General features: G+C 44.5%; 1 protein-coding gene across 1 annotated transcript in view; it reads right to left on the reverse strand.

The window, feature by feature from the left end:
• Positions 1-25,318, reverse strand: part of DIP2C (DIP2 acetate--CoA ligase C (putative)) — a gene marked incomplete at its 5' end in the record, with an annotated part of 296,244 nt that extends 270,926 nt beyond the window's left edge. The window contains 2 exons of the mRNA XM_086950634.1: positions 3-112; positions 25,195-25,318. Coding sequence (XP_086806760.1) covers positions 3-112; positions 25,195-25,318 — 234 coding nt within the window. The remainder of the gene's footprint in view (positions 1-2; positions 113-25,194) is intronic.
• Positions 25,319-26,409: the final 1,091 nt, after the last annotated feature.

A 26,409-nucleotide genomic window follows, 5' to 3' on the forward strand; every position in this document is an offset into this window, starting at 1 on the left:
ACCTCAATGTAAGCAGTGTCATTATTTGCATCCTTGATATGTGGGAACCAATCGCGAGGAGGTTTCGAAAGGTGTTTTGATTCCGTGACAAACCACAGCAGCTTTGGCCAACCTTGAAATAGTTAAATAAGCCAATTAAAAAAAACATTCCAGGTTAACTAACATAATAAATAAGAGTGAAATGTACACAGGTAGTTGTCTGCAGTAAACAAGTAATTAAAAGTAACACACTTTTGTAACATATCTGATGCATAGTGGGGCACACCCGAAACATAGTGGGATGTGGGTTTATAGGGGAATAGTGTGGGAAGTTATTTCATTGCCTCAAATTGTAAAGCGCTCTGATATCCTTCGGGATCAAGTTTGCGCTATATAAAACTTTATAAATAAATAAAATAAATATAAGGTATTGGCGGCCATCTTCACATCTTCACATTTATAAACCAAGCAAACACACGTGCAGGAAAGAATACAGAATCGCCTTTCTATAGAACTTCCAATTTTCTAGAATATTTAATATTGCTCTTCGAATAGGTTACAATTCCTTTTGATTGTGTGTGGTTTTGAAATTAAAGGAGAGTTTAGTTTATCGTTTATAAAAGGAGGCACCAGTGTACTTGTAAGTCGTGGTTTCACTTTTTACTCAAATATACATTTAAAAATTCCAGCACATCATTGATAAATCCCTTCAAATCTTGAAGCTGAAAAACAGCCAGCACATTTTAGAGGACTGTGACAGGGCTGTTGAAATTAACTGTTTACATAGACAAAACAAATGACAAATTACATCACAATTACACAAGTGACTGACCGTAAACAGACAGGTGATTAAAAAATAATACAAGCTGAAATATCTTTGACATGAAAAGATTCCAGCTTACTGAACAAACTGATTGTAAAACCTACAAGCAAGTATTCAGACTACCGAAATCTTCACCCCCGGCTCAGATTAGACTTGAATTCGGCCTCACAGACAAGGGCGGGTGCATATCTTAACATCTTTAACAAGTTACGCAGGGCAAGTGCAAAGTACCCTGGAGGGTTAAATTGCTATCCCATGGGTCTTTTGCCTCCAGGACCTGGAAGCAGTCTTCAAGATGTTGATGGCGTGGTCTTCCTGGCGGGCTCAACTAATGGCTCTGGCTCAAAATTAGTTGTAGCCCGCCAGGAAGACCACGCCATCAACATCTTGAAGACTGCTTCCAGGTCCTGGAGGCAAAAGACCCATGGGATAGCAATTTAACCCAACAAAATGTTCAAACATGTATAAGGAGAAGCACCGGTCTATTGTCATTTCACGCAGACCAGGCACAATTAGCCAAATGTCGGCATGTCTGGTCAATCATTGCCAGGTACCAGCCACTGTTGCATCTTAGATCTCCAGCACCTATGCGGTCTACTGCAAAAACAAGATGTATGGCACTCAGGCTAGGGGAGTGGCTCTTTCTTAACCATCTACCAATGCAGCGTCGCCCAAGTGAGAGCACAATCTGCAGGGGCTGTGGAATCAATGAGGAATCACTCGAGAACGTGGTATGTCTTTGCCCAGCATTGCTTAAAAACAGCAGGACTAGCCTAAGAGGAGAATGGAACAAACTGGGCGTTTGCACATGCCAGCAGGCATTATAGCCTGTCTGAACCCCGAAAAAACGTCCTGAATGTATTTTTTACCAGGTTTTTCATCTTGGCAGCTAACAAGTTTAGCCAGCAGGGTGTAGAATGCAGTCCCTGGTAACCCCAATCTTGGACCTCCTTTATGAGTAGTTCCAAATTTTTTAGAGAAACTTATCGGTAAAAATCAGCTGTATTTTACTGTCATTTTACGCTGCTGTAACCAAGAGATCCGACTGAACCTTACCAATGAGAGTGGAGTAAAACATCGTCCTCACCAATCAAGGTTTACCTTTAGTTGCGTTTTTGACATGCCCTTCACATTTACTTTGGCTGTCAAAGAACTTGCACTTTATCAAAAATCCACACTGTTGCAACAAAATACCATCAAGCTGGTCTCAGCACACCAGCATGTTGCAATAGGCTAGGTTACAGCAACTGGGCTTTGTAAAAAAATAAATATATATATATATATATATCACGAGCAAATGTCCCAAAATGAGAGGAGCATCCATAGCTGGTGCCGGCGGCAAGGTTCGGGACACCCTATCAGCAATACCTTTCAGCAAAGACGTTTCAGTGAAGAAACACGCCGCACACTACTCCGTTTGTTAAGTGCTTAGGTTTATTCTCTGTAGGTTCCCCACCTACGCGTTTCGGACATGAAGCTGTCCCTGGTCACGGTACAAACAATAGTCCATCATTGCTTTTCAAATTAAATACCTGTGGTCACCACATGGCAATTATGGTGCATTGTGGGCCCAGTAGTCTTATGGATTAGTGTAGTTCCAAACCGTGCAGTGTGAAATACCGGATCCAAGCATTCTTACGACACAGTTTTAACTCTATTAGATGTGAGTGACGGTGAATGCCAGAGCGCACAGATTAGTCGAATGGACCGTTTATGATATAGCTAGATTAGCTCACATCGTTTAGCGCAAATTTTCACCCTTCAGTTACAGTGTAGTGGACTGAGTGTCCATATTGAACATAGTATAAACCTAAGCACTTAACAAACGGAGTAGTGTGCGGCGTGTTTCTTCACTGAAACGTCTCTGCTGAAAGATATATATATATATATATATATATATATATATATATATATATATATATATATATATATATATATCTCATCACACGATTCCTGACAATGATACCAGGAAAAAACGGCCAGCACACAGATGATGTGATCTTTTTTCTTTATTCAGTTTCCGAACCCCCCTACACCCCCGACAGACGCGTTTCGCTCAAGGCTTCGTCAGTGTATATATATTCAAGAAGGCCGATTGCATTCGATGGTTTTACAATAAAACTGCACTGGCACTATAATAGATTTTTATAGTAAAGTTGGCAGCCATATAGGTCTCGCACATCACCAGATCATAACACTTGTCACAATAATTTAAGACACCTGTGCCCCATAAGTTACAATAGGATTTCACATGCCTTTATTATGTAAGCTCTACTGTCCGCCTATTAATTTTAATGGAACTGTATAACGAAATCTGTGTTGGCACCTTTTAGAATCATTTGTTGTTGAAGATGTATACGTTCTCTTTTATACTTCTTAATCTGTGTTACTTGTGATTATCTGTTCAAATATTGGAAATGTTTGTGATAACCATAAACAATCAAGACTGACTAATTCCAGTCTAAGATTTTTTTTTTTTAACTTTGACATGCACATTCGAGAACCAATGCTGTTCACCTCAATTATCAAATGATTAGCAATAAGAAATATAAATGACCCAATCCTATTACTATCCTATTACTTCAACTTGTTGAAACTATGTAAATATTTATATAAATGCCTTAGATTTTAAAAGAGGTAGAGGGGAAAACTTTGGCTGAAAATTATTAAAAATGAATGAAGTTACAAAAAATAGATGATCAGAACTTTTAGCAACCTTTAGGCAAAATGTTTCATATTGTGAATAAATTGTATTTGCAAAAGGAGATATGCTGGATCAACCATATGGCATGTAATAGACCAATGGAGAATTTATGAGAGCAATTAGAGAAGGAGACACAAATTAAGGATATAAAAATTAAAATGACATTTTGTTAATCCTTCCCCCCTCCCGTAACTTTGGCTAGTCTCTTTTTGATTAAACTCTATATAATTCGGGGATATGGACTAGCTATCTGGTCCTCTCTCTCCCTCTTGATACACGAGCATACTAGACATGCCACATATTGTTAAGTACCTATGCTCGCAAAAACCAATATACATTAATAGGAGTCATGGTACTGTGGTCAATAACATTTTGATTCCCTACAGGGAAGTATGGATCATCAGGAGGACACAACCAATTATGCCAGAGATAATAAAATGCCTGCCAAAAATCAACAATGTGATATGTTGGCTTGAGGCCGCTGAAGTCACGGGCCAATGGACAATCATGAAGGAATAAATCTAAAGCTGTGGCACATCAATGCGACTAGATGAATCATAAAGGCGGCTAGGAGAAGGAATTGATGCAGCCAATGAGATACGGAATGAGCTGAACGTATGTATAATATTCACATGCTGAATCTGGTTAGTGGAAAATGAAAATAATCAGCCAGAGGATGCAGGATTAGAAACCGATCGAGGTTGCAGGAGACTGTGCCGGATTGCAACCGGCAAAGGAGGGTTGTTATAATTATGACTGTAGGAGACTGCTTTCCTTTAAAGATACTTATAGCCTTGGTCCCTAAGTACCTTTGGGTTTCCCTTGTCTTTGGAAATATAAAGGCAGCGGAAGCAGCCTTCACTCTGGTTGAATGGGCTCCCAGAGCTTCAGGTAGCTGCTTCTTGGCCAGTGCGTAGCAGATCTATATGCAGAGAAATATCCACATCAAGAGGGTACTCTTCTGCCCAGCCTTCCCTTTCCTGGCAGTGGAGAACCCCAGAAAAAAGTTGATCGTTCACATGGTGCTTTAGAAAAGATCAGTATAAACGTTTAAAGTCTTTTTGGGGTCCAGTCGAAGCCGCTCCTCCTCTTTCGAGAGGTTAGGCAGGGGAAAAACATAGGCAGGGTGATAGATTGCCCAACTTAGAAAGGAGTCGGAACTTTAGAAAACAAGGCTGCCCAAGTACTCAACACCAGTTTGTCTGGAAAAAGTGATAAAAGATGGATGCACCTACAGAACCTGAGGCTCACTCCTATGACAAGCTGATGTAATCACAATGAGGAAGATAGCCTTCACTGTCAAGAGACGCAAAAAGCAGCTATGTATCTTCTCGAAGGGTGTGCAAATGAGAAACATTAAGACCAAATTAAGGTTCCACTATTGCATCACAAATGGCTCCACTGGTGTGTCGCAAGCTGATTTTTGGTGCGTCGCGAAAGTCGAAGCAATAAATAAAAATTCATTTAAATTCTGCATTTATCTTGTCACAATTGCTGCACTTTACAGAGGTGAAATATCAGGCTATGTCTTATGACAAATTGCTGCTTTTATTATCGTGGGGATTGGAATTTGTAGACTTTTCTCACTTTGCAGTCAGAGAAAGAAAAGTAAAGTGAACTGTGTGACAGCCTTGCTGGGTTACAGAGTGTGGATATAATTTTTTGTAACAAATAAATTGTCCACGCTCAGCAGTTGGGGAAGCAGAAATTATCATATTTTTGGGAATTTCTGAAGTGTGATGGAAACAAAGATTTTAATAGGATCAAAACAAAGCTATACACGTTACTTGGTGATGCATAAATGATATTCACTGAAATCAGATTTACATTCTTTTTAATGTTTTGCTTGGTGTAGATTAATCTTGTATGTTAACGTAAGGATTATCTCCTTTTTTCTTTTTTGTAATGCTTGGTGAAATACTGATGGTGAAAAAAAGAAAAAAAAAAGAAATCTGATTTACATAAAATATTTGTGAGCAATACAGTTTTATCAGTAGCACTGCATTTCTGCATGCATTTAGTAGCCATTTGAATGGAAAATGTGCTGTTTGTACATGCAGTGTGCTACCACAGGATGCTTTAGTTACACTAACAAAGTGTCTGCCTCATGTTGATTAAAGGCGGGTGGGTTGCAAAAGTTTGTTACTCAAATAACTGGGTTGTGGTTCTAAAAATTTGATGAAGCACTAGTTTAGGAGACATGCGTGTGAAGCCTTAAATAAACCTCTTCACAAAAAGTGGATTTAAACAAGGACGGTTGGTTCGGGCCAACAAATATCCTTTAACCCCTTCGATGCTGATGACGAGCTCAGCTCGTCATCACCCACGGGTGGCGTGTGCTGATGACGAGCTGAGCTCGTCATGTATCACGGTAATTTTAAAATTGCCGCACAGGGCAAAAATCGCCGCAGCAGCGATGCGGTTAAACGTGTCCATTGAAAGGCCTTTATGGGTCCAAGACAAACAAACGGACATCAGACAGCATATGTCCCATCGCCTAGCATCAATGGACTTCAAGGAATTGCACCTGACAGCAAGGATGATATCCACCACTTCCGGCGACATATCAAACGCAGTTGACTACTGCCGTTTAACCTCTATGCAAGGAGGTGTAGATTGCTAAGATTCGGGTGCAGAACCCTACCTTGTTCCTTAGACAGGAGGTTCTTCCAAAGTGACAGTCTAATCGGAGGACAAGTGCTCATGATCAGAAACCCTCTTGATGCAATCTGTGGCCATTAGAATGACTTGAGTCTGGTCATACAGTAGTCCTGAGTTTCACTCTAGCTGTAAAGCATCTCCTAGCTTGTGTTTTCATAGAAACTCCAACACACAAATCTTTTGACACAGTATGTTCTCAACGATAGAGAAAAGATCTATCCAGGGTTTACAGCACTGCTGGAAGATGCACTGTTTCACCTCGTGATGTAGTCACCTCCACGGTCTGCCGGACTCCATCTGCTAAGCTTGACCGCTTTGGCATCCAAAGACCCTGCCAAGAGTTGCGCTATCAGGAAAATGCCCCGACACTCTAACCAACTCCAGAGGTGCAGAGCCCGGAACCCCACTCCACCCTATACAATACCACATGTCAGTGGTGTGGATCATAAGAATCTGCCCCATCCTCCTTTTGATGGATGGTAAGAAGGCCTTCAAGGTCAACTGAATGGCTCATAACTGCAGCAAGCTAATGGCTTTCATTAGAGACAGGAGTCCCCCGATCTCCACCCTCGCCAGATGACCTCTCCAAGCCAGTATTGGTTACCAATGTCAGCTTTGGGCGACAAAGGGCCTTTCAGTGGTCAAATTGTGGTTGAGCAGGGACACTACAGATCAGCTGCCATCTCCTTCAAAATTCGAATGGTATCCATTAGGTTTCCTTGGTGCTGGACCCACTGAAACGTCAGATTCCATTGCAGAGCCTGCATATGGCACCTGGCGTAGTCGGCAAGGAGGATGCAGGAAGCTAAAAGGCCAAGAAGCCTCAGAGCTGCTTCATCGAGTTCCAGGACAGAGGCTGAAATATTGCGTCATAGACTGAGTATCCTGGACTCATAGTAACTGAGAGAAGGCCCTAACCTGAACTGTCTCCAGGACAGCTCCAATGAAAGGAAGCCTCTGCAAAGGAGCCAGGTGTAACTTTGGCTCATTGTAGGAGAAAACTGGCATCCAGACCATCAAAGATGGGGAGAGACCACAATGATCACTTTCGAGAACACCCGAGGAACATTGCTGAGGCCTAAGTAGTGCACAGCAACCTGAAAATGCTTCTGGCCTACCTTGAACCGCAAATACCGTCTGTGGGACTGCAGGACGGGTATATGCAAATATATAACCCTTCTAGTCAAAGGATACTATCAAGTTGCTCTGGTCCAGGTCTGACAGAATCTGGGCCAGCATATGCATTTTGAATTTGTCCTTCTGCAGGAAGAGATTCAGAGGTCGAAGGTCTAAAATGGGCCGTAGGCCGCAATAATTCTACGGCACAAGGAAATGGTGAAAGTAGCAACCCTCTCTTATTTCAAGTCCGGAACACTCTCAATAACTCCTTTGGAAAGTAAAACTTGTGCCTCTTGCAACAGAATGGACAGGTGTGTTCCTCTGAGATGCGCTCTGATGTGGGGGGAAAATTTGGTGGAGCAGAAATAAACTGTAGGGCATAACCATGCTGAACTATTTGAAGGACCCATGTGTCGGACATAATGGATCGCCACCGTTGGAGAAAGTGCTTCATCCTGCCTCCCACAGGGTGGTGGTGCACCTCTATTGGCTTGGTGACTGGGAGGATTGGTCCCCTTGTTGGCCTGCATGTTACCTACCAGATCCATGTCCCTGGCCTCAAAAAGATTGGGTGACTGCAGCAGTGGCTGGAAAGACTGAAGCTGCATGTATGACAGCTCCCTAGATTATAAACCAAAAAGAGAGTACGCAGTACCCCAGATAAAAAATGGGGAGGAGGGGGACACATTCTGAGGTTACCAAGAAGTATACTTCATACTGATTGGCCCACCGTTTTTACAAGCTAAACCGGTACTCCACTGAGTGTGGTTGGCTTCCTCTGTCCTAGATATGGAGGACATTCACGGACTTTGCTTCAATGAGGAAGCTATAGCTGACATCTTGAGGACAGCACCTTCCCTATTGGGTGTAGGGGGTGCTGGAGCTTCAGGATCTTCGCCTGATGACTGGACCTCTGTTACACTGATGAAGAAAGAATGGCTTAAGGTCACCGTCCATGGTGCCCTTATGACCGAGTATTTGCGAGCTAACATTGGCCCGCATGGCCTCATAGATGACTTACTCCCTAAAATTTTCCTTGAGGACGCGCCATTCAAGAAGGATTGGTGCCAGGTGTCCTGGAAGTGTACCAAAGATCTGTTGTTCCTGATAATAAACACTGTCAAAAGGCTGGCTGATGCCCGCCTGGTTAAAATACAGGCAGCAGAAGAGGCACTCAAATCCTCTATGCCTAAAACTGCCTTCACCAACAAATTGACGGAGATCAACAACGAAATCACTGAGAACAGGGAATTCCTGTTGAAACAGAAAATAACGACGCCACAGAAGGATGTGGGCAAATGCGGCAAGGAAAAGGTTTATCCCTACCTTAAGGATGACTACACCACATCCAAGAACAGCTACTCCTCAGGCGACAACTCGGACGCTGGGAGTAGAAGGGGCTCTTCCACCAGCGACTCCAGTACTGGGAGTTGGGGTAACTAGAGCCAAAGAAGACCATTTTTCCAACCATACCCTAACTATGAAAATGATCCTGCGTTTCATGGCCCTGCCCAACCACCATGGCAATATCCAATGTATCCTTAGGGTGCGCCTCAGTACTACCCACTAAACAACCCCCTTTTTTTAGGCAGAGGTTGAGGCAAAGGAAGAGGGCGAAGAAGAGGAGCACAGAAAGGGGTACACTGGCAAGACCAGACACCTCAGTCAGTCAAGATGAGGAGCATGAGCAGGGGAAGGAGGGTCTAGTTGTTAACCTCTCCACGAGAATTCTCACCAAAGCAGAGGAGTCGGTGCGGGAGAAAGGCCTGGGATTTGTTCCCACACCCTTCCCAGACAAATTTAATGAGATGTGTGAAATAAAACAAATTTTCAGGAAGGGGCGCCTCAAGGCATCTTTCCACGACGAAACCCCTGGTGAACAGTCTGACACGGGCTACATAACCCCTCGACATTCACCCCTAACAACAGCATGGTTCCCCCCCGAAGTACTGGCGTTTGAGAATGCAGTACTCAAGGACTTGACAAATATCCTGAAACCCAAAATGTATCATAACCTTACCAATGTTAAGAAGGAGGCAGCCAAAACACTGGCCAATGACCAGAGTATTACCATCAAACAGGCAGACAAGGGTGGTGCGATTGTAATCCAGTCTACCCAGGATTACGATAAGGAATGTAGACGCCAACTGGGAAATACCAGTCACTACACCCCCCTTAAGGTGGATCTCACTGACTTTCTGCGGAAATAGCATCTCTGGTCTTTGAAGCCGAGACTGATGAGTGGATCAGCAGGAAAGAGGCTGCCTTCCTCCTTACGAAGATCCTAAAATTCCCTTTTTCTACACCCTCCCCAAAATCCATAAGGGCACGACCCTGGTTCCAGGAAGACCCATCGTGTCAGGTAAGGGTCCCTGCTTGAACCCCTTTCCAAGTTTTGTGACCATTTTCTCCAGACCTTGGAAAGGAAAATACCATCTTATGTCCAGGACACCACAGATGTACTACGTCTAATTGATAACATCAAAGGGAGGGTTGGGGTGGACCTATACGTGCCCCTAGATGGTGCTGTATACGAACATCCCTCAGTGCTCCACTTTGGAGGCAATTGAATCTAGCCTTCTTAATGAGGACTGGACGTCACCTACACCTATCTCGTTCATCATGAACTGTGCCACCTTGGCCCTCACAGAGAATTTCATCGAATACAACTCTCCTTTTCCACCAGACCCAGGGTACTTCCATGGGGAGTACCTTCGCCCCGAGTGTGGCCTGCCTGTACATGGTGACCTTTGAGAAAGAGGTTATCATGAACCCCAATAATCCGTACAAGGAGAACCTCACACTATGGAGGCAGTATATAGACATCCTCATATTGTGGAAAGGGGACACTCTGACTTGTGAGGCCTTTTGCAATTGGACTAATGCACAGAACAGATTCTTGAACTTTACCAGCACCATATCAAGCAGTGACATCCCCTATTTGGATTTAAGGATCTGGCTCACAGACAGGTCTTCACGCCAGCCTGTACAAAAAAGCAACTGACAGGAATAGCCTCCTCCACCACGACAGTCATCACCCTAAGTCACTCAGGGAGAATGTGCCCTTTGGCCAGTTTCTCCGCTTTAGAAGAAACTGACTATAGATCAGAGGCCCAGCACCTGCAACTCAATCTACAGGACAAGGGGTACCCAGACGCACAGATCAAGCGATCCTACAAGAGGGCAATGAACAATCCAAGAGAGGCACTGTTACAGGGTAGAGCAAAAGAGGCCACTGACTCAATCACCTGTGTCACATCCTTCACGTGCAACTCTACACTCATCAAGAAAACAATAAACAAACACTGGGGTATAGTGAACACAGGGTACCTCAAGATTCCTAATCGTGGGTTTGCGTTCAAACCCACGCCCAACCTCAAGGACACACTAGTACATACAAGACCAAGGACCAAGCAGCCGAGTGTCCAGAGAACTCTCTGGGACTTACCGCCTGTGGCCGGCCACTACCCGTGCGGGGGCTGTTCAGTCTGTAACCAGACCAGCATCTGTAAAGAGGTACGACTCTCTGACACTTTCACTTGGCACCTCAAGAGGCACACAAACTGCAATACAGCACAATGCATCTACCTTCTTATTTGTCCTAGTGACAAGAAATATATAGGTATGAACATGAGACAGGTGAAGCTGCGGATGACTGAACACAAGAGCAATGTGAGATGCATGAAGACCACAACTAAACTGTACGCACACTGCAAGGAGTTCCAACACAAAGCACACAATCTGAGGTGGTTGGTGCTTCAGTCTCACACGAACATCAAGAAGCAAACCCGGTTCAGAATTGAACAGAGGTGGGTGCATCGCCTTGCCACTGACAGCATTGGCCTCAACGACAGCATACCCTGGGCAGCCTTAGCCAATAATTAGTATCTGAGGACACTATCTCTTAGTATGGCCCACGAGACATCAGTTTTTCTGTCCTCTCTGAGTAGCCCAGAGAAGTGCGCAATGCTGTTCCCTCTGACTTCACAGATATAGTCACTGTACCACCTTCTCACTGGCTTTTGACACTCCCTAGACATTCCTTACATATGCCCTAGGTTTGTTTACATGACATTGCGGGTAGTATGAATCATGATTTTGACTCCTGTTATCCCGCTCTCCTTGTGGGGCGGGCTACATCTCCAATTTGATTAATTTTAGGACACTCTTCCGTCCATCTTGATTCTGAGAACAGACTTTTAGCTTGCACTATTCCCAGCTTCCTTCTCCTTAAACCCCCCCTTACATAAAACTCCCCCCTTAAACTATCCCCCGGCACACTTTGTAGCTAGTTTACACTACTCTGGGACTAGTTTTGCAGTGAGAGGTCATACACTCCAAGATAGCCGCTAGTCTTATAGAGCCCCACTCCAATGCACACAATGCCTTAGCGTCCGACACCACGTGACCCACGTTACCGAGACGTACACTGTCCCGCAGGAGATGGCGCGGATCACACTGTGCTTTTAAAAGGCAACATCCCGTGCCAGTGTTTGTACCGGCTCCCCGGATATAGCGCGTGGGTAGTTGACCAGCGCTCGTTCTACTAAGGACAGGGGAGTGTTTGTGCTGGGTCTGAGTGTTTCGGGAGTAGCCGGGACGGTACTCAGAGTATGACGCTCTTTACCTTAGAACTTAGACCACTCACGGGACAGCGGAGTGGGTGGCTGTGTTTATCGCAGGGTTCCCACTGCCCACCCTGACTACTACATGCGGGGGGGGGGGGGGGCGGGTTGTAACTGTCATCGACAATGGGTGTGACGGGGAATAGCTTGGCGCGTGTTCCCTATCCCAGACGGGCAGTGTGTTAAATTGTTCCTCAGCTCGCATGCTGGTACAGTTCAGTTTTAAGTTGTTTTACCCTAGCCTACCGTATCGGGTCACGCTTTGTGGACTCCTCTGTGACTGCTTAGCCTCACGTGGGCTGCCACGTACCCAGACACTGCATCATTGGGTACTGCAGCACTACACCTTTCCTCTCTTCCCCCTTACTAAGTGGGCTACATTTTCCCGCTTTCCTGGTACCTTTCCATGTTTTCCTTTCTCCCCCACTTCAGGACAATCACCTTGAGGTGTCCTACGCCGGGGAGACAACAGGAGCAAGCGCTTCAAGTTAATTGGGTGAGAAAGGTCTTGCCTCTGTTATTCGTACTTGTGTTTTTGACCAGTCATTTGGCTCCCTGTTTCCTTTAAACTGTTCCCTCCCACCTTTTACTAAGAGTATAGAGCGTATAATTTATTATCTCTTATCTTTGACAGATGAACCACAACGTGTGAAAGAGTACATTTTGACATAACTGACCACTTTTGTACTGTTTGTGTTTATGTCATCCCCCTCCTTTAGGTTTCAGTAGACATTGGAGGGACTACGTACTCGCACCTTGATTTAGTAGTGGGTAGGTACGCTTCCACCCACACCACCTAGTGTAGATAGTCTTTTGGTCCTGATGAAATGCACTGTATCGCTTAGAACACTTTTGCGTGAAACATGTTGACCATGGATATAGAGTGGGGACTGGCTTCCCTGGACCCTTAAGCCAGAGAGCTTCCACTCTTTTTGTTTTTAGTAAGGTGAGTTACCACTTTATTAAAGTTCCTCTGTGGACAACCCAACCTTTTTTAACCACTTACGCACATCTACACACACACCCCTCTTCCCCTAGGGTCCGGGTCCTCACACCCACGGCACCATAAAGCAGGAACAAAAGATCTCCGCTAAAGAGCCCCTTTATGGGTGCCCATTGGGTAGTGCACCGCCGACCCGACGAGGAGCGAGCCCATATGATGAAGCATGACACCTAGATTGCTGGGTGTGTAAGGACTCTAGTTCCAACAAGGAGGATTCCCCTCCTGTATGCCTTTCACTCACTTTGGTTCATCTGCCCCCCCCCCCCCTTTTGTTAGCCTGGGGAACTGCCTACTCTTTTTTTTGGTTTACAGTCTTTAGGGCACGTACACTGGACCCTGTTAAACAAGCCTTACTTGTCCCTCTTTTTGTTAGGAGCTCCCTAGATTAGCCTTGGAATTTCCTAAACTATGTGGTGGGTTAAAAGACCAAAGGAGCATGTTTTGGATCTAATTCCGTTGAGATGTTCCAAGGCAGAATCTTATTTCTCACCTAACAGTTATGAACGATCAAAAGGCATATCTAAGACACAGGCCTGGATATCTTCACAAAATCCTGGGGAGCGAATCCTCACATGATGGACCACTGATGCAAGCTGTCCCTCCCACACAATCAATCGTATCAAGGCCAGCACAAACCATGTATTTGCCTGCAACTTCAAAAAACTAAAGTGTTCGAGCCAGTGAAGCCCTAAGGTTTTTCCTGACCACAAGCAAGATCTTGCTGGCCATGTCCCAGAGGATATGTGTATAACGGCCCAATAAGCAGACTGTATTGACAGATCTCAATACAATGCGAGTGAAGGCCAACTGGCTTTCTAAATACCTCAATCTCTAAGACTCATGATCTGGAGGAGTCATGGGAAATTGATTGGAGTTCACCTTGCTGGTTGAAGCCTGAACAGCCAGATTCTCTGGAATAGCATGTTTAGTGACAAAATGATGATTGCCAGGCACCGGGCTGTGACATCTAGCCACTTGCCTATTCACCGGTGGGCAAGAAAGGAATTTGGTAGCTGACCATTAAGGGATAAGTGAGGGTGTTGTTGAAAAGAAGCAAGGACTCAGACGTGGTTGTCCCAGGCGGTAAGTTTTCCATAAGGACATTAGTCTTAATCTATATGGAGGGCAGTGATAGGTCCAACACCTCAGCTGCTTCTGACCTCTCCTGAAAATGATACAATTGCTTCTGCTGGTGGTCTAAATGACAACATCAACCCTGGATCGGAGGGAGCATCAAGCTCACTAATCTATTCCAAGTGCATGTATTAATTGTTCTCATCGGGCTGGCAAGCTTTAGTTGGAATCAGAGCCAAAAAGAGAGAGTGGAGTTTCAAATGGTACATCCGCCCTGCTAGAAGCACTGGATCAGAATCAGGCTGTATGGTGGCTGGTTGCGCTTTAGTAATTTCGTAGCCGGATATCATTCGTATTGGGCTGAAGTCAATTCGGAATCAGTCCAAACTAGATCCTCTTCTGTCGCCATTGGGGTCGATGAGGGAGGGCCGAGAGCAGGTCATGAATCCTGTGGGAAAGTTTGTACAAGAGTCTGCATGGGGCTGTTACAGGTCAAGAGGGTCAGACTGCACTGAGGATGGATCACCCCCCAGTAACTTGACTGGAAGCCCCTGCAGATCCTTGGGACCGGAAGGTGCATCAGAGGGGGCCTGAACAATGCCAAATATTACGGCATGGCCTCTTAAAAGGTATCAATTTGTTACGCTTTCTTGTGCTTTTGTTTGAACTTCGATTTTAACTTGCCAGAAAACTTTTGCTGTGAAGTTGACCTCTTGTCAGAGCAGCCTTGGAAGCGTGAGTTTCCCAGCCCTTGACATGTACGGTGAGAGAGACTTACATGAGGCTCGCAACTACCTCTTGAGTTTAGGAATGTACTGCTTACCCTCTCAGTCCCGGATCAGCCATTGAATGCATGACAGCGCATTTGTCGCACTAAAGAGTCCAAGTATCAGAGAGAAACCTTGTGAGTCAGTAACTGATTTCTGTTTTCTACAGTCATGGCATGGTTTGAAATCTGTGGTGTTAGGAGGTGACATCATTACCTAGCATACAGAATTTTGATTGATTTTCATAAGTCTTCGGTATGCAGATGATGATCCATGTCGGAACCTGTGCAAAGAAAGGATCTTAAGTCTATACACAGGGGGTCGTGCTCTTAGGCGGCTCTGCTCAGTCACTTCCAGGGCGATGCGGAGTCAATGTGGAGCCGCACTGAGCATGAGCACTGCTGGAGAAATGTTTTCAGGATCCACTCAGTTTTTATTTACTTTTTATAACCACAGTGTATATACAAAACAAAAATAAATATATAAATAGACATAGGGCAATCTTTTAGCAAAGCAATCAACTGACATATCAGACAATACATATAAATTATATTACTCGAGTTTTTGTATTTATCTTTCTTTGGTTTCATGTCCTCCCTCATGCCCCTAAATTTACTTATCTGAGCCGAGATGAAATACATTTAGCCAAAGGTTTCCAAAGTTTGTCTCAGCTTCTTGCGTTACTTAGTAATCTCCAATATTTCCATCCTCATACCAGCAACTAATAATGCATTGATTCTGTTACAGTCAGGGGTTTCTTTTCCAGGCATCTACAGGCTATTAATAATCTGGTGATCACCACCATCACTAACCCAGTGTTCTAGTGGAGGACCATCAGCACTGATCCAAGTATAATAGTTGCCGGTGTAGTAAAAACGTTAGTATTAATCAGCTTGCTGATTTCTTAGAACAGCCAAGTCCAAAAACTCAAGGGTTAATAAAAAAAAGTGGGTGGTATCTGGGTCAAAACACCCACAACAATTAGATTGGTATCTACAGCCCCGTTTATTTAGTCTTTTGAGAGAATTATAGATGTTCTGAATGAGTTTGTAGTGATAGATTTTTAGCCAGGACATGTTTAAGTACTTGTGCCAATTAGAGATACTGGAGATTAGTTCCTCTCTAGTAATGGGCTTAGATAGCATGTCCCGTTCAGCCATCCAACGATTAGTCCGATGTTGTAAACTATTGCATTGATTATCAATTAGAAGTTGATAAACATGGCGGGTAATGCCTTTCTGGACAGTGGATGGAAATCAATCTAAATTTAAGAGCAGTATACACAAACATGAAATACTCCAACTGTTCATTTCTTTAAAGAAAAAAACCTTCAGCATTTGAAAGTACTTAAAAAATCTGGTGGGGTTGGAATTGAAAATTGAAAGAAGGATTTGAGTATATTATTGTCAAAGAGCTAACCTATGCTATCTAACTGCGAGCTGGATCATTAATTCACAAAGATGTCCTGAGAGAACCTAGAAAGACTACAGTTGTGCCAAAGTGATGCGTAAGCATAATTTTAGGTATCTTCACCGTCTTAGAAATGTGCTTCTATATATGGCCATAAATGGACAATACTTTAAACATGGTCTTTCTAAAGCAGAGTGGACCAAAAAATCAAATGTTGCTATCTACATCTGGTTAAAAGCCTTGAAGGGGCCATAGAGTGTTGCTGATTCCAATCACTTGTGCCAATCCCGAAGACCACGAAGCTCAATATTAGTATTTTAATGATGGAAGAACCCAGCCCCCGTTTCTAATGGCTAGCAGAAGCTGAGTCATGACATGACTGGCCTTTTTGTGGCTCCTGATAAACTGTGACCAAGAGAATTCTATTTTATGAAAGAACACATTGCATAATAAAATGGGTGGTGCTAAAATGTAGGTAAATTTGTCATATATATATTACATTGACCTGGCATACTTAAGGGTAATCTATTCCATTTGGTTAAGCAGTTTAGCATTTCTATCCTGGGTGCATCATAGGTTAGCAAAAATATCTCCTGATCATTTACTTATATTGTAACCCGAAGATAGGAAGTAGAAATAACATTATGAGACTTGGCCAGGAGGCTGGGTTTCCGTTATGGAGAACTTTCATCCTGCTTGAATTGAGGAGATACCTGTAGGCTTCCCCGAATTTGGCAGCTGCATTTTCAATCGCTCGGAGGGCGGGGTGAGGAGTATACAAGGAGATATCACCTGTATATGTTGCAAGCTTTCAAGATTGGCTATTTATTATTGGAGGAAATATATCAGGAGAATGTTTAAAGTGATTCAGGTAAGGTTCAAGGGACAGTGCAAACGGTTGGGGTAAAAGAAGGCAATCTTGGCAGAAATTTTAAGCTTTCCAATTTTGTTCCCATTAGAATTCTATATTCTAGCTCTTAGACCACTGTATAGGGTTTTAATCCTGCAGATAGGAACACATTGTAGGTTACCCACAACCTGCTAGAGGAATGGTAATGAGACTCGGCTGAATGCCTTCTCAGCTTCGAGAAGTATCATATTGGCTTCTATCTCTTGTATAGCAGAAATCTAGAGTAATGAGATATGCATGATGAGTGGTATCTCTATGGGTGAAAAGGTCGTATTGCATGGGATTAGCCCAGTCTTCAAGCCAGGGGGAGAATATGTCAGCCAAAATGCTTAAATACATTTTAGAGTCACTATTGATTAAAGGGATCGGGCGGTTTGAGCAGCAACTAAGTGGAATTTCATATATTTTAAGAAACACTGCAATATCATTTTCCCTCCAACACAGAGGTATTCCAAAATTGCTTTTACCAGTTGGATTAAGCAATGTTAGCATGGGCCCCGGGTTTGATAAAAAGTCTTATAAAATTAAACTGGACTCAAATCCGGTCCTGTGGCTTTCCCGGTGCGGAGCTTCTAAACAGCCTTTTCAAGTTCCTGTTTCATCCTGGGCACTTCTAGTGCATGGCATTGTGTTTCTGAGATGTTACTTCATTTTGCTGTCTTAGGGTATGTTTTAATAACCAAAATTGATTAACCTCTGCTTTGCTTGTACAATCTGTAGTAATATCAACACAAGGTTATTTCCCCCTTATCACAAGTCACTTTACCATGTACGTTTTCAATCTCAGGGATGGTGCTCTTAGTAGCTTGTTGTTTAATTTTAGGAGCTAAATTCTTCCCCATGCTTGCGTTATTCTCAAAGTTCTTTAATCTGATGAGATATAATCTTCTGAGGGACCTAATCCCATAACTATTTTTAATACTTATTTTAATAGATGTTAGTCTGTTCATCAGAGAGCCTCTCCAAGGAAAAAGTGCCATAATTCTTGGCGCTTACAACCTTTTTGTTAAGTAGTTTCTTCTTCTGCCTCTTTTTTATCTCTCCTAATGAACAAGTTGCTCACCTTCGGTGACCATATATCTTTAAGAAACATTAGTTAGTGATAGATTCCTTTTCTTAGAATCACCCCCAGGTGTCAGACTGGATCCGGAAAGTACCAGAAATAGTCTGACACTTGGGAGTAATTCTAAGAGAAGGAATATATCACTAATATGTTTCTTTCAGATTGTATATAATATTGTGGAGCCTCTGATGAATGCTTTCAGGGAATTCCAGACAATATTTAAAGGCGCACAATGTAAATTATTTGCTTTTTAGTCAGGGATTGTATCTAATGTTTCATATTTTAGGTAGATATTATCCTTTAAGAGATTTTGGTAAAAACAGCATTGTCGACAACTGACAGGCTGGTTAAACATCCAGCTTGCTAAGTACAGCATTCTTGGATTATGATCAGAAGTGACTAATGGAAAAAGCTGAAAAGATATTGGATTAGACTTTCCATAATCAGAAAAATATCTAACCTTGAGCACGCTTGGTAGCTAACAGAGTCATAGGTATATCCTGGTTCGGCATGCAAGAAACACCAAACATTGCCAAGGCCAAGTTAGTCCTTGATATGAAGTGGAGCTGTTCTGGACTGCTTCATATGTAGTTGCAGCTAGGCTGGTGGAGATATTAACTGGTTCAAGGCGGATGCTTATATCCCCAAAAATAACCAATGGATCTTCCCAGGTAGTGAGATCAATTAAAAGGTCTCTAAATATACTTGAATTGTAATTATTTGGGGCATATCGATTACACACAGTGATTTTAAAGGAACTCTTGTTCAATCTGCAAATTAACCATCGGCCCTAAGGATCAAGCTTGCATTTTTGTACGGCTCATGCTGAGTTTTTAACCAATAAGCAACCCTTTAAATAGAAGAGTCTTGCTGGGTAGCTGCAATAGTATTATACTCTTGTCTCCTCGGGACCTCACACCGTCACCATTTCTTAGGGGATCAAGTCTGGTTCTATGGAGCATTCTACGGTAAGGATTCTGCGATGAGAAGTATCAATTAAAAATATAGTTTCATACTCCATAACAGTTTGAGTTTTAACTTTGCAATAGTGAGTCTTTTTTAACGTTGCTCTTTCTGGCAATGAGCTTGATTTTGGAAAGGCCAATTTTGTGAGCAGGTCTTTAGGTGTTTAGGATTTTTTCCTCTCTTTTCAAGTCCAAAAGAAATCCCCTTTGTCTTTTGAATTTGGTCTGTATTGTTATTTTGACGTATTTAGTTATTTTCCTTGAAGTGTTAGGAGTCTTATTCAGGTCTTATCGTTTGCCAAAGGATTATGTTTTCTTAATTCACAGGAACTATTTCAAAATGGAGAATATTCCTTTCTGTGTTACACCACATGAGATGTGGCATTTCCTGTTATGGCAACTAGCTTTGTCAGAACTCACTCAAGATGGGGCGAGTTTACTTGCAAGTGAAATGGCATGCTTGACAGCATCATTCCCTATCACTGTCAATTTAAATAGTCTTTAATATAATTTGTCACACTGAATATGCGGTATTGAGAAATATATATGCTTGCAAGGGGACTTCCCTGTCACTTTACCCTGACAGATACATTTCAGTTTTTCGGGGAACATTAAGGATTAAGAGTTATGTGTGGCATTATTGTTTATAAGAATAGCCTATTCAAACTTTTATGTCTATGTTTTAATCTCAATCATGTAGATGTTGTATCATAACTATTGCACAAGTTACTTACCTTCGGTAACGATATATCTGTAAGAAACAGTAGTTAGTGTTAGATTCCTTACCTGACGTCACTTCTATACATAGCTTTCCGCGCCAGGAGCGCAGAGCCATGATAGGAACAGACACTGGTGTCATGAAACTAGGGCCCTGAAATGGATGTCCTTAACCCTAGATATCGGTTCGCAGAACGGGGAGGATGGGTGGGGCGGTAAAGAATCTAACACTAACTACTGTTTCTTACAGATATATCGTTACCGAAGGTACGTAACTTGTGCATCTGAAAGAAACAGGTTAGTGTTAAGATTCCTTACCTTAGAATAAATACCCCAGCAATACCAACCCCGGTGGTGGGTCTGCGAACCAAGATCACACCAGAAAGTCCTGGAGAACGGAACAGCCAAAAAAGCCATCTCTCCGGACTTGGCTGTCCAGGCAGTAGTGCCTAGCAAAAGTATGTAGCGAGGCCCACTTAGCTGCCTGACAAATGTCCTGCAACAGAACTCCCCGACCCAGGGCAGTAGTAGCTGCCCTGGCCCGAGTGGAATGGGCGCGCAGCCCCACGGGAGGCTCCTTTTTCGCCAAGGAGTAGCAAACCTTGATGCACAAGACGACCCAGATGGTCCGCTTGTGCATCGCCCGTCCCTTCTTAGCGCCCACGTAACCAACAAAGAGCTGGTTGTCCACCCAGAACTGGTGTGTGCGGTCTAGATAGGAGAGCACACGTTTTGGGTCCAGACGGTGGAGCCTCTCTTCCTCTTTCGAGGGATGCGAAGGCGGAAAGAAGGTTGGCAAGGTGATAGACTGCCCGATATGAAAGGCTGTAACCACCTTGGGCAGGAAAGAAGGATGAGTCCACAGAACAACCTTGTGCGGATGGACAGAGAGGAAAGGAGATTTAGAAGATAGAACCTAGAGCTCACTCACTCTCCTGGCAGAGGTGATGGCAACCAGGAATGCAGTCTTAAGAGTCAGAAGACGAAGAGGGCAGTTATGAAGTGGCTCAAAGGGGGACCACATCAGATAAGTCAGTACAAGGTTCCAGTCCCATTGAGGCATCTCGAAGGGAACAGGAGGAAACGTGTGTGATGCCTTTCAAGAATCTATTTACAACAGGGGACTTGAAAAGAGAAGGCTGATCAGGAAGCCTTAAGAAGGCTGAAATGGCCGAGAGGTAGTCTTTGATAGTGCCCAAAGCAGAGCCCTGCTGGGCAAGAGAAAGAAGGAAGAGGAGAACCTCTGAAAGGGGGGCAGAGAGTGGATCCACAGCCTTTGCTGTGCACCATGCCACAAATGTATTCCACCTGCAGGCGTATACCGATTTTGTGGAGGGACACCTGGCTGCCAGAATCACATCACAGACTTCAGGAGGAAAGTCAAATGGCCTCAACTCACTAGGCAGGTAATTTTAACTAATCACATATACTCCACTCCTTCACATCACATTCCTTGCACCACACATAGTCTTTTGTAAGTGCTCCTACGTAATTCTGCAAGACGCAGCACGCCCCAGTCCGTAGAGGGCTGGGATGGCCCCTATGATGAAGCATGTCACCGTAGGGCAACCCTGGTGAGTGAGGGGACACCCAAAAAAAGGAATATTTTTCATTTTTTTCTTTTTTTCTTTCTTGGAACTATTGACACTATTCCAACACCATTGTGTGCTTTGGGAATAGAGTCATAGACTACGGCTGGGTTCTTGATCTCTGTCCCCAGAGATCTTGTGTGACGATGTGATGGAGCGCCAGTGGAGGAGGTGATGGCGGACCCTGCCCCTCACAGGCGTTGAATGGGCCTCAAAGCTCGGACTAGGAAGGCTTTGAGGCAGATGCTGTGAGAGAGAATGTGGACTGGCCTTGCCGTTGTCCCCGAGCACCGCCACGGCGGTTACCACGTCTGCGGCCGCATTGAGGCTGGTTCTGCAGCCTGTGTCTGGCAGGACGTGTGGGGGAGCCCCTTCCTTGGCCACGAAAGGGGCGAAAAGCAGAAGTTTGCTGGTGCTGGCCAGACAAACCTAAGGACTTGGCCGTAGCCCTGGAGTCCACGAAACGCTCAAGCGCACTGTCTGCTTTGTCGCCAAAGAGGCGACGGCCATCAAAGGGCATGTCCATGAGCGTGGCCTGGACATCGCCCGAGAAATTGGCAGACCTCAGCCAGGCATGGCGACGAACCGCCACATTCGTGGAAATCGCCCTTCCCAGCGAGTCCGTGGTATCCAATACACACCTGATAGAGTAATGTGCCGCATACCGCCCCTCCGCAAGTGCTTGGGCGAGCCGGGCCCGGGCCTCCTCCGGGCACTGGGGAAGCACGTCCGCAACCGTGTCCCACAAGGAGGTGTTGGTAGACCGAAACCCTAAACTCAGTTAGGAGAACAGTTTCTTGCCGAACTGATCAAACCTTTTGGATTCCCGATCCGGGGGAATGGTCAGGAATGGGGTCTGGGACGTAGATGCCTGGATCACCAGGCTCTCGGGGGTGGGTGTACGGAAAGAAAGCTAGGGTTGCCCGGAGCCGGGCGGTGGCGTCGGGCCACGTTCCGATCCACAGGGGGCACTGTGGAGTGCTTGGACCAGGTGCCCATTAGAACGTCCGTGAGGGCTTCATTGAACGGCAGCAGAGGCTCAGAGGAGCTTACTTGCGGCTGAAGCACCTCAGTGAGGAGGTTAGTTTTCACGGCCGCAGCAAGGAGCTCAAGAGCCAAAACCTTGCCCGCCCTGCGCAACACCACACCATAGGTAACACCCTCCTCCGTAGCCACGGAGGGAGGAGAGATTAATCCAGTTTCGGGCGACGTGTCCAAACCACTGGCCTCCTCTAGCTCATCTGCCCAGTCCTGGCTCAATGGGCACTGTTGTGCCAGAGGGTCCTCAGACCCCTCCCAGTCTTCCCCTTCACCCGTGTCCTGGTATACAGGCTGGAATGACGGAGCCGGGTCGTAGATGAAGGCCTCACCCATCTATGCCGGAGACGGCGCTGCCGGTCCGACGCCGGACCGGGGCCGAAACTGGGGCCGACGTCATCAGAGGATGGCACCGAGAGCGACACCAGTGGGGTCGGCGCCAACAGAGGAGTCGTAAGGTCAACTTGCGTCGACCGGGATCCGGGCACGGATTTCATAGGGGCCGACAGCGTCAGGACCGAAGTCGCCGAAGCACCCGACGGCACCGGGGCCGAAGCACCCGACGGCACCGGGACTGGAGCCGGAATCACCGGCCCGCCGAGGCCCCCAGTCGGGTCTGCGGGGCCCGAAGGTACGCCGGCAGGCTTAAACGGAGGGAAGTGAGTCCTCATGGCAATGAGGAAGTCACAAATCTCCTCCGGCGTTGCTCACAGGCCAGGGACAGCTGGGTATGGGCCTGAAGGTGGCGCTTGCGGCGCCGATGGAGCCGCTTGGGCGGTGTCGCCCGAACCTTCGGCCGCGTCGCGCGAGGGGAGTCTGAAGATCGATGTCGCCTCTTCAACGACTTCTTAAGAGTGCCTCGACTTACCAGAGGACTTGGAGCCCGACGAGTGATGACGATGACGATGACTTGTCGAGCGACGACTACAGCTCAGCGACCGGTCCCTCGAACAGCGCGGAGCAGACTGACGGATCTTGAGAAGCTTGTGAGACTGCTCCCGTCTAGCTTTCAAAGTCAAGGCCCGGCAGTCTGGGCATGACTTGTCGTCGTGGTCGGTCCCGAGGTAGTAGAGACACAGATGGTGGCGGTCGGTCACCGACATCAGCCGGTGACAGGCGTCGCACGGCTTAAAGCCAGGCATCCCTACGGCACCAGGAGTCGAAGTCGACTCGAAAAAGAGATCCAAAAAAGATCGAAAAGTTAGTCAAAAAATGACAGAGTACTGCTCTTCCCGGATCTGAGCCAGGCATCCCACGGCACCAGGAATCGAAGTCGACTCGTAAGAGAGATCCAAAACAGATCGAAAAGTTAGTCAAAAAATGACAGAGTACTGCTCTTCCCGGATCTGCGCTAGCTGGCGCGGAAAAAAGAAGAATGGACGTCAGCGCGCCAGGGCGGTGTCTAAGTACTCAAATGACGTCATCCCGGCGATCACGACGCGGATGCAGAGCCGCAGACAACGCCTACTGATGAGCGAGGGTACTGCTGACAAAAACTTTCCGGATCCAGCCTGACGCCTGGGGATATTCGAAGGTAAGGAATTTAACACTAACCGGTTTCTTTCAGATAAACTATATTACCTATTAATTCATTCAGAATCAATTTCAGAAATTATCTACATATTTCAGTCAAGATAACTGCGTTACTTTGGCTTGAGGCCTATACGACTTCAATTAGGCAAGGTATTTCTTTTTTATAGTCATGAAATGTACTCTCCTCGTCCTGCCTTTTTAGCATGATTTTGTTTGCACGAGTTTTCAGTTTTACGTCAGTTTTTACTTGCTTAAGAGAATATTTTTGGGGAAACCCAACAAATGAATTTAATAGTACTCAAACCAAGTATATAATCGCTACAGAATACAATTAGTCATCCATGAGATAAACGTGTACTGAGTTAAAAGTAAAACAATAATATTTATAATTATGACTTTTCATACAATGCGATTTTCAAGGTGAAGCTTGGAAAATGTAGAACTCTACCATTTATATTCAGTTTTGGTGATCATTTGATCAACAGTAGTTCTCGAATGTGCATGTCAAGGTTTTAGTAATGTGTACTATTTTTCGTGTACGGATTTGTTTCCAGGGCAGGTGTTTTGTGTAACAGTGAAGTAAATTGCCCTTTTAAATCAATTTCTATCAATTTCTTCGACAACTTTTTGTTTCAACAGCCCTGGAGAAGCACTCTTTAGTCTCAAAGCATGTTTGCTGTTTTTGAATATATTTATTGATGAAATACTGGAATTTTCAAATGTATATTTCAATAAAAAGTGGAACCAAGCACTACAAGTAAATTGGTGATTACTTCTATAATTATTAATCATGTTCGATTCACCAATAATAATATGTGACTGCATCTTAAAGCTCTGGGTCAATATCTCTTTTTCCATTCAAAGTCAAGTGTAGCAAGAGTTTAGTTTGTGGTAGCTTGAACACTTTGATTGAATATACTGCAGGTCCTCGATTAGCTACATTGTGCACAAAGTGTACCAGGCTGGTTCATTTATCATATTTTACTAATTAACAGCACTTTATTTTATCTAAGACCTATATGGAAGCAAATTGTCAATTTCAAAGAAAAAGATAAGCACTTCCTTTGGAATACACTGGAAACCTAGGTACTTTTGATTTGACTACCTAGCATTGTTTTAAGCATATTATCTTTGCTGTACTGTCACTTTAATGTACTTATCTCAAGTAATATTATTTAGCCCAAGGCTTTTGCTATCAGATGAAGTCGATTTACCTTTAAACTGTGGTATCTCCCCCGTCGGGCTTTTCGGCAGTCCTTTATGGCAAGCATCACTCGTCAAGGCCACAGTAACACCACAACTCCCTAGCAAAAACCCGATTTGTTGACTACCAGCATCCTAAAATGAAAAATTGAGTAACTCAATAAATACAAATACTAGTGTAAACAGTGTATAAAGATTATTTCTTTGTTTTATCACAAAACACGTTTGTTTCCAACATTGCAACGTAATTAATAAAACCCTTATTTAATTAGTCCATTATGTACCAATTCGGAACTGTGAACACCCAGCAAGCTTCAAGGACCCATACTGGCCTATGACACTGGTTTGTGGATCCGAAACTGGATCGTCAACCCAGCGACAAGGGCCCAGGGAACCACAACTCCTATGATGGTTCCTCGAATCCTGAAGAAATATTTATTTAAAAAAGCAAAGCCTATGGCCAGGTCCTATACCCAGTCCTCATTTGCAGCGGCTGTTGGCTAGAGGTCAGCCACTGTGGCCAACCAGATCAGAAAGTGGCCTAAGGCCATGTGTACAGTGGTTGACCACCCACTGCCGGTTGGGCGCAGGGTTCCTCCAGAAGACTGAGCACAGGGCCTTGGCTACAAGCCAAATGCCTGAAGTGCAATATGTGGTCAGTGAGCAAATTAACTCCGAAATCCCCTGATAAAACACGTAAGTTGCAGTACAGTTATGGTTTGCTTTGGTGATCAGAACTTAAACTATATATTTTTCAAAACCTCTGAAATTCAATTGAAAAAAAACACTGTTAAAGTGCAGATATGGTCACAAAGCAAAACCTAAAAATCACTGAATTTGTTTAGGTAAACTAACCATAACTAGCACCTGTGCTCCCTCTTGCCCGAACCGGTTTATGTTTTTTCCCCCCAAAGAAAGCCCACCTGGGGCCCAGACGTACAACAATGGATGGATAATATTATATTTTGGCCAAGATACATTGATGACATCATTATTTGGAATGGAACGCTGACTGAATTATTGAATTTTCACATCTTCCTTAACAATAATAGGTTTAATGTACATCTTACGATGAAATATGATAAGACTAGGATAAGCTTTTTTGGATTTGTTGCTCTACGTAGATAAGAGCATTATACGCAGTGTTATATTTCGAAAGGAGATTGCCAGTAATAGCGTTCTGCATGCAACAAGCTTGCATTCTAGATCCACTATTTGGTCAATTC

Source organism: Lissotriton vulgaris, unplaced genomic scaffold (assembly GCF_964263255.1).
Source record: "Lissotriton vulgaris unplaced genomic scaffold, aLisVul1.2 SCAFFOLD_1411, whole genome shotgun sequence".
Lineage (NCBI taxonomy): Eukaryota > Metazoa > Chordata > Amphibia > Caudata > Salamandridae > Lissotriton > Lissotriton vulgaris.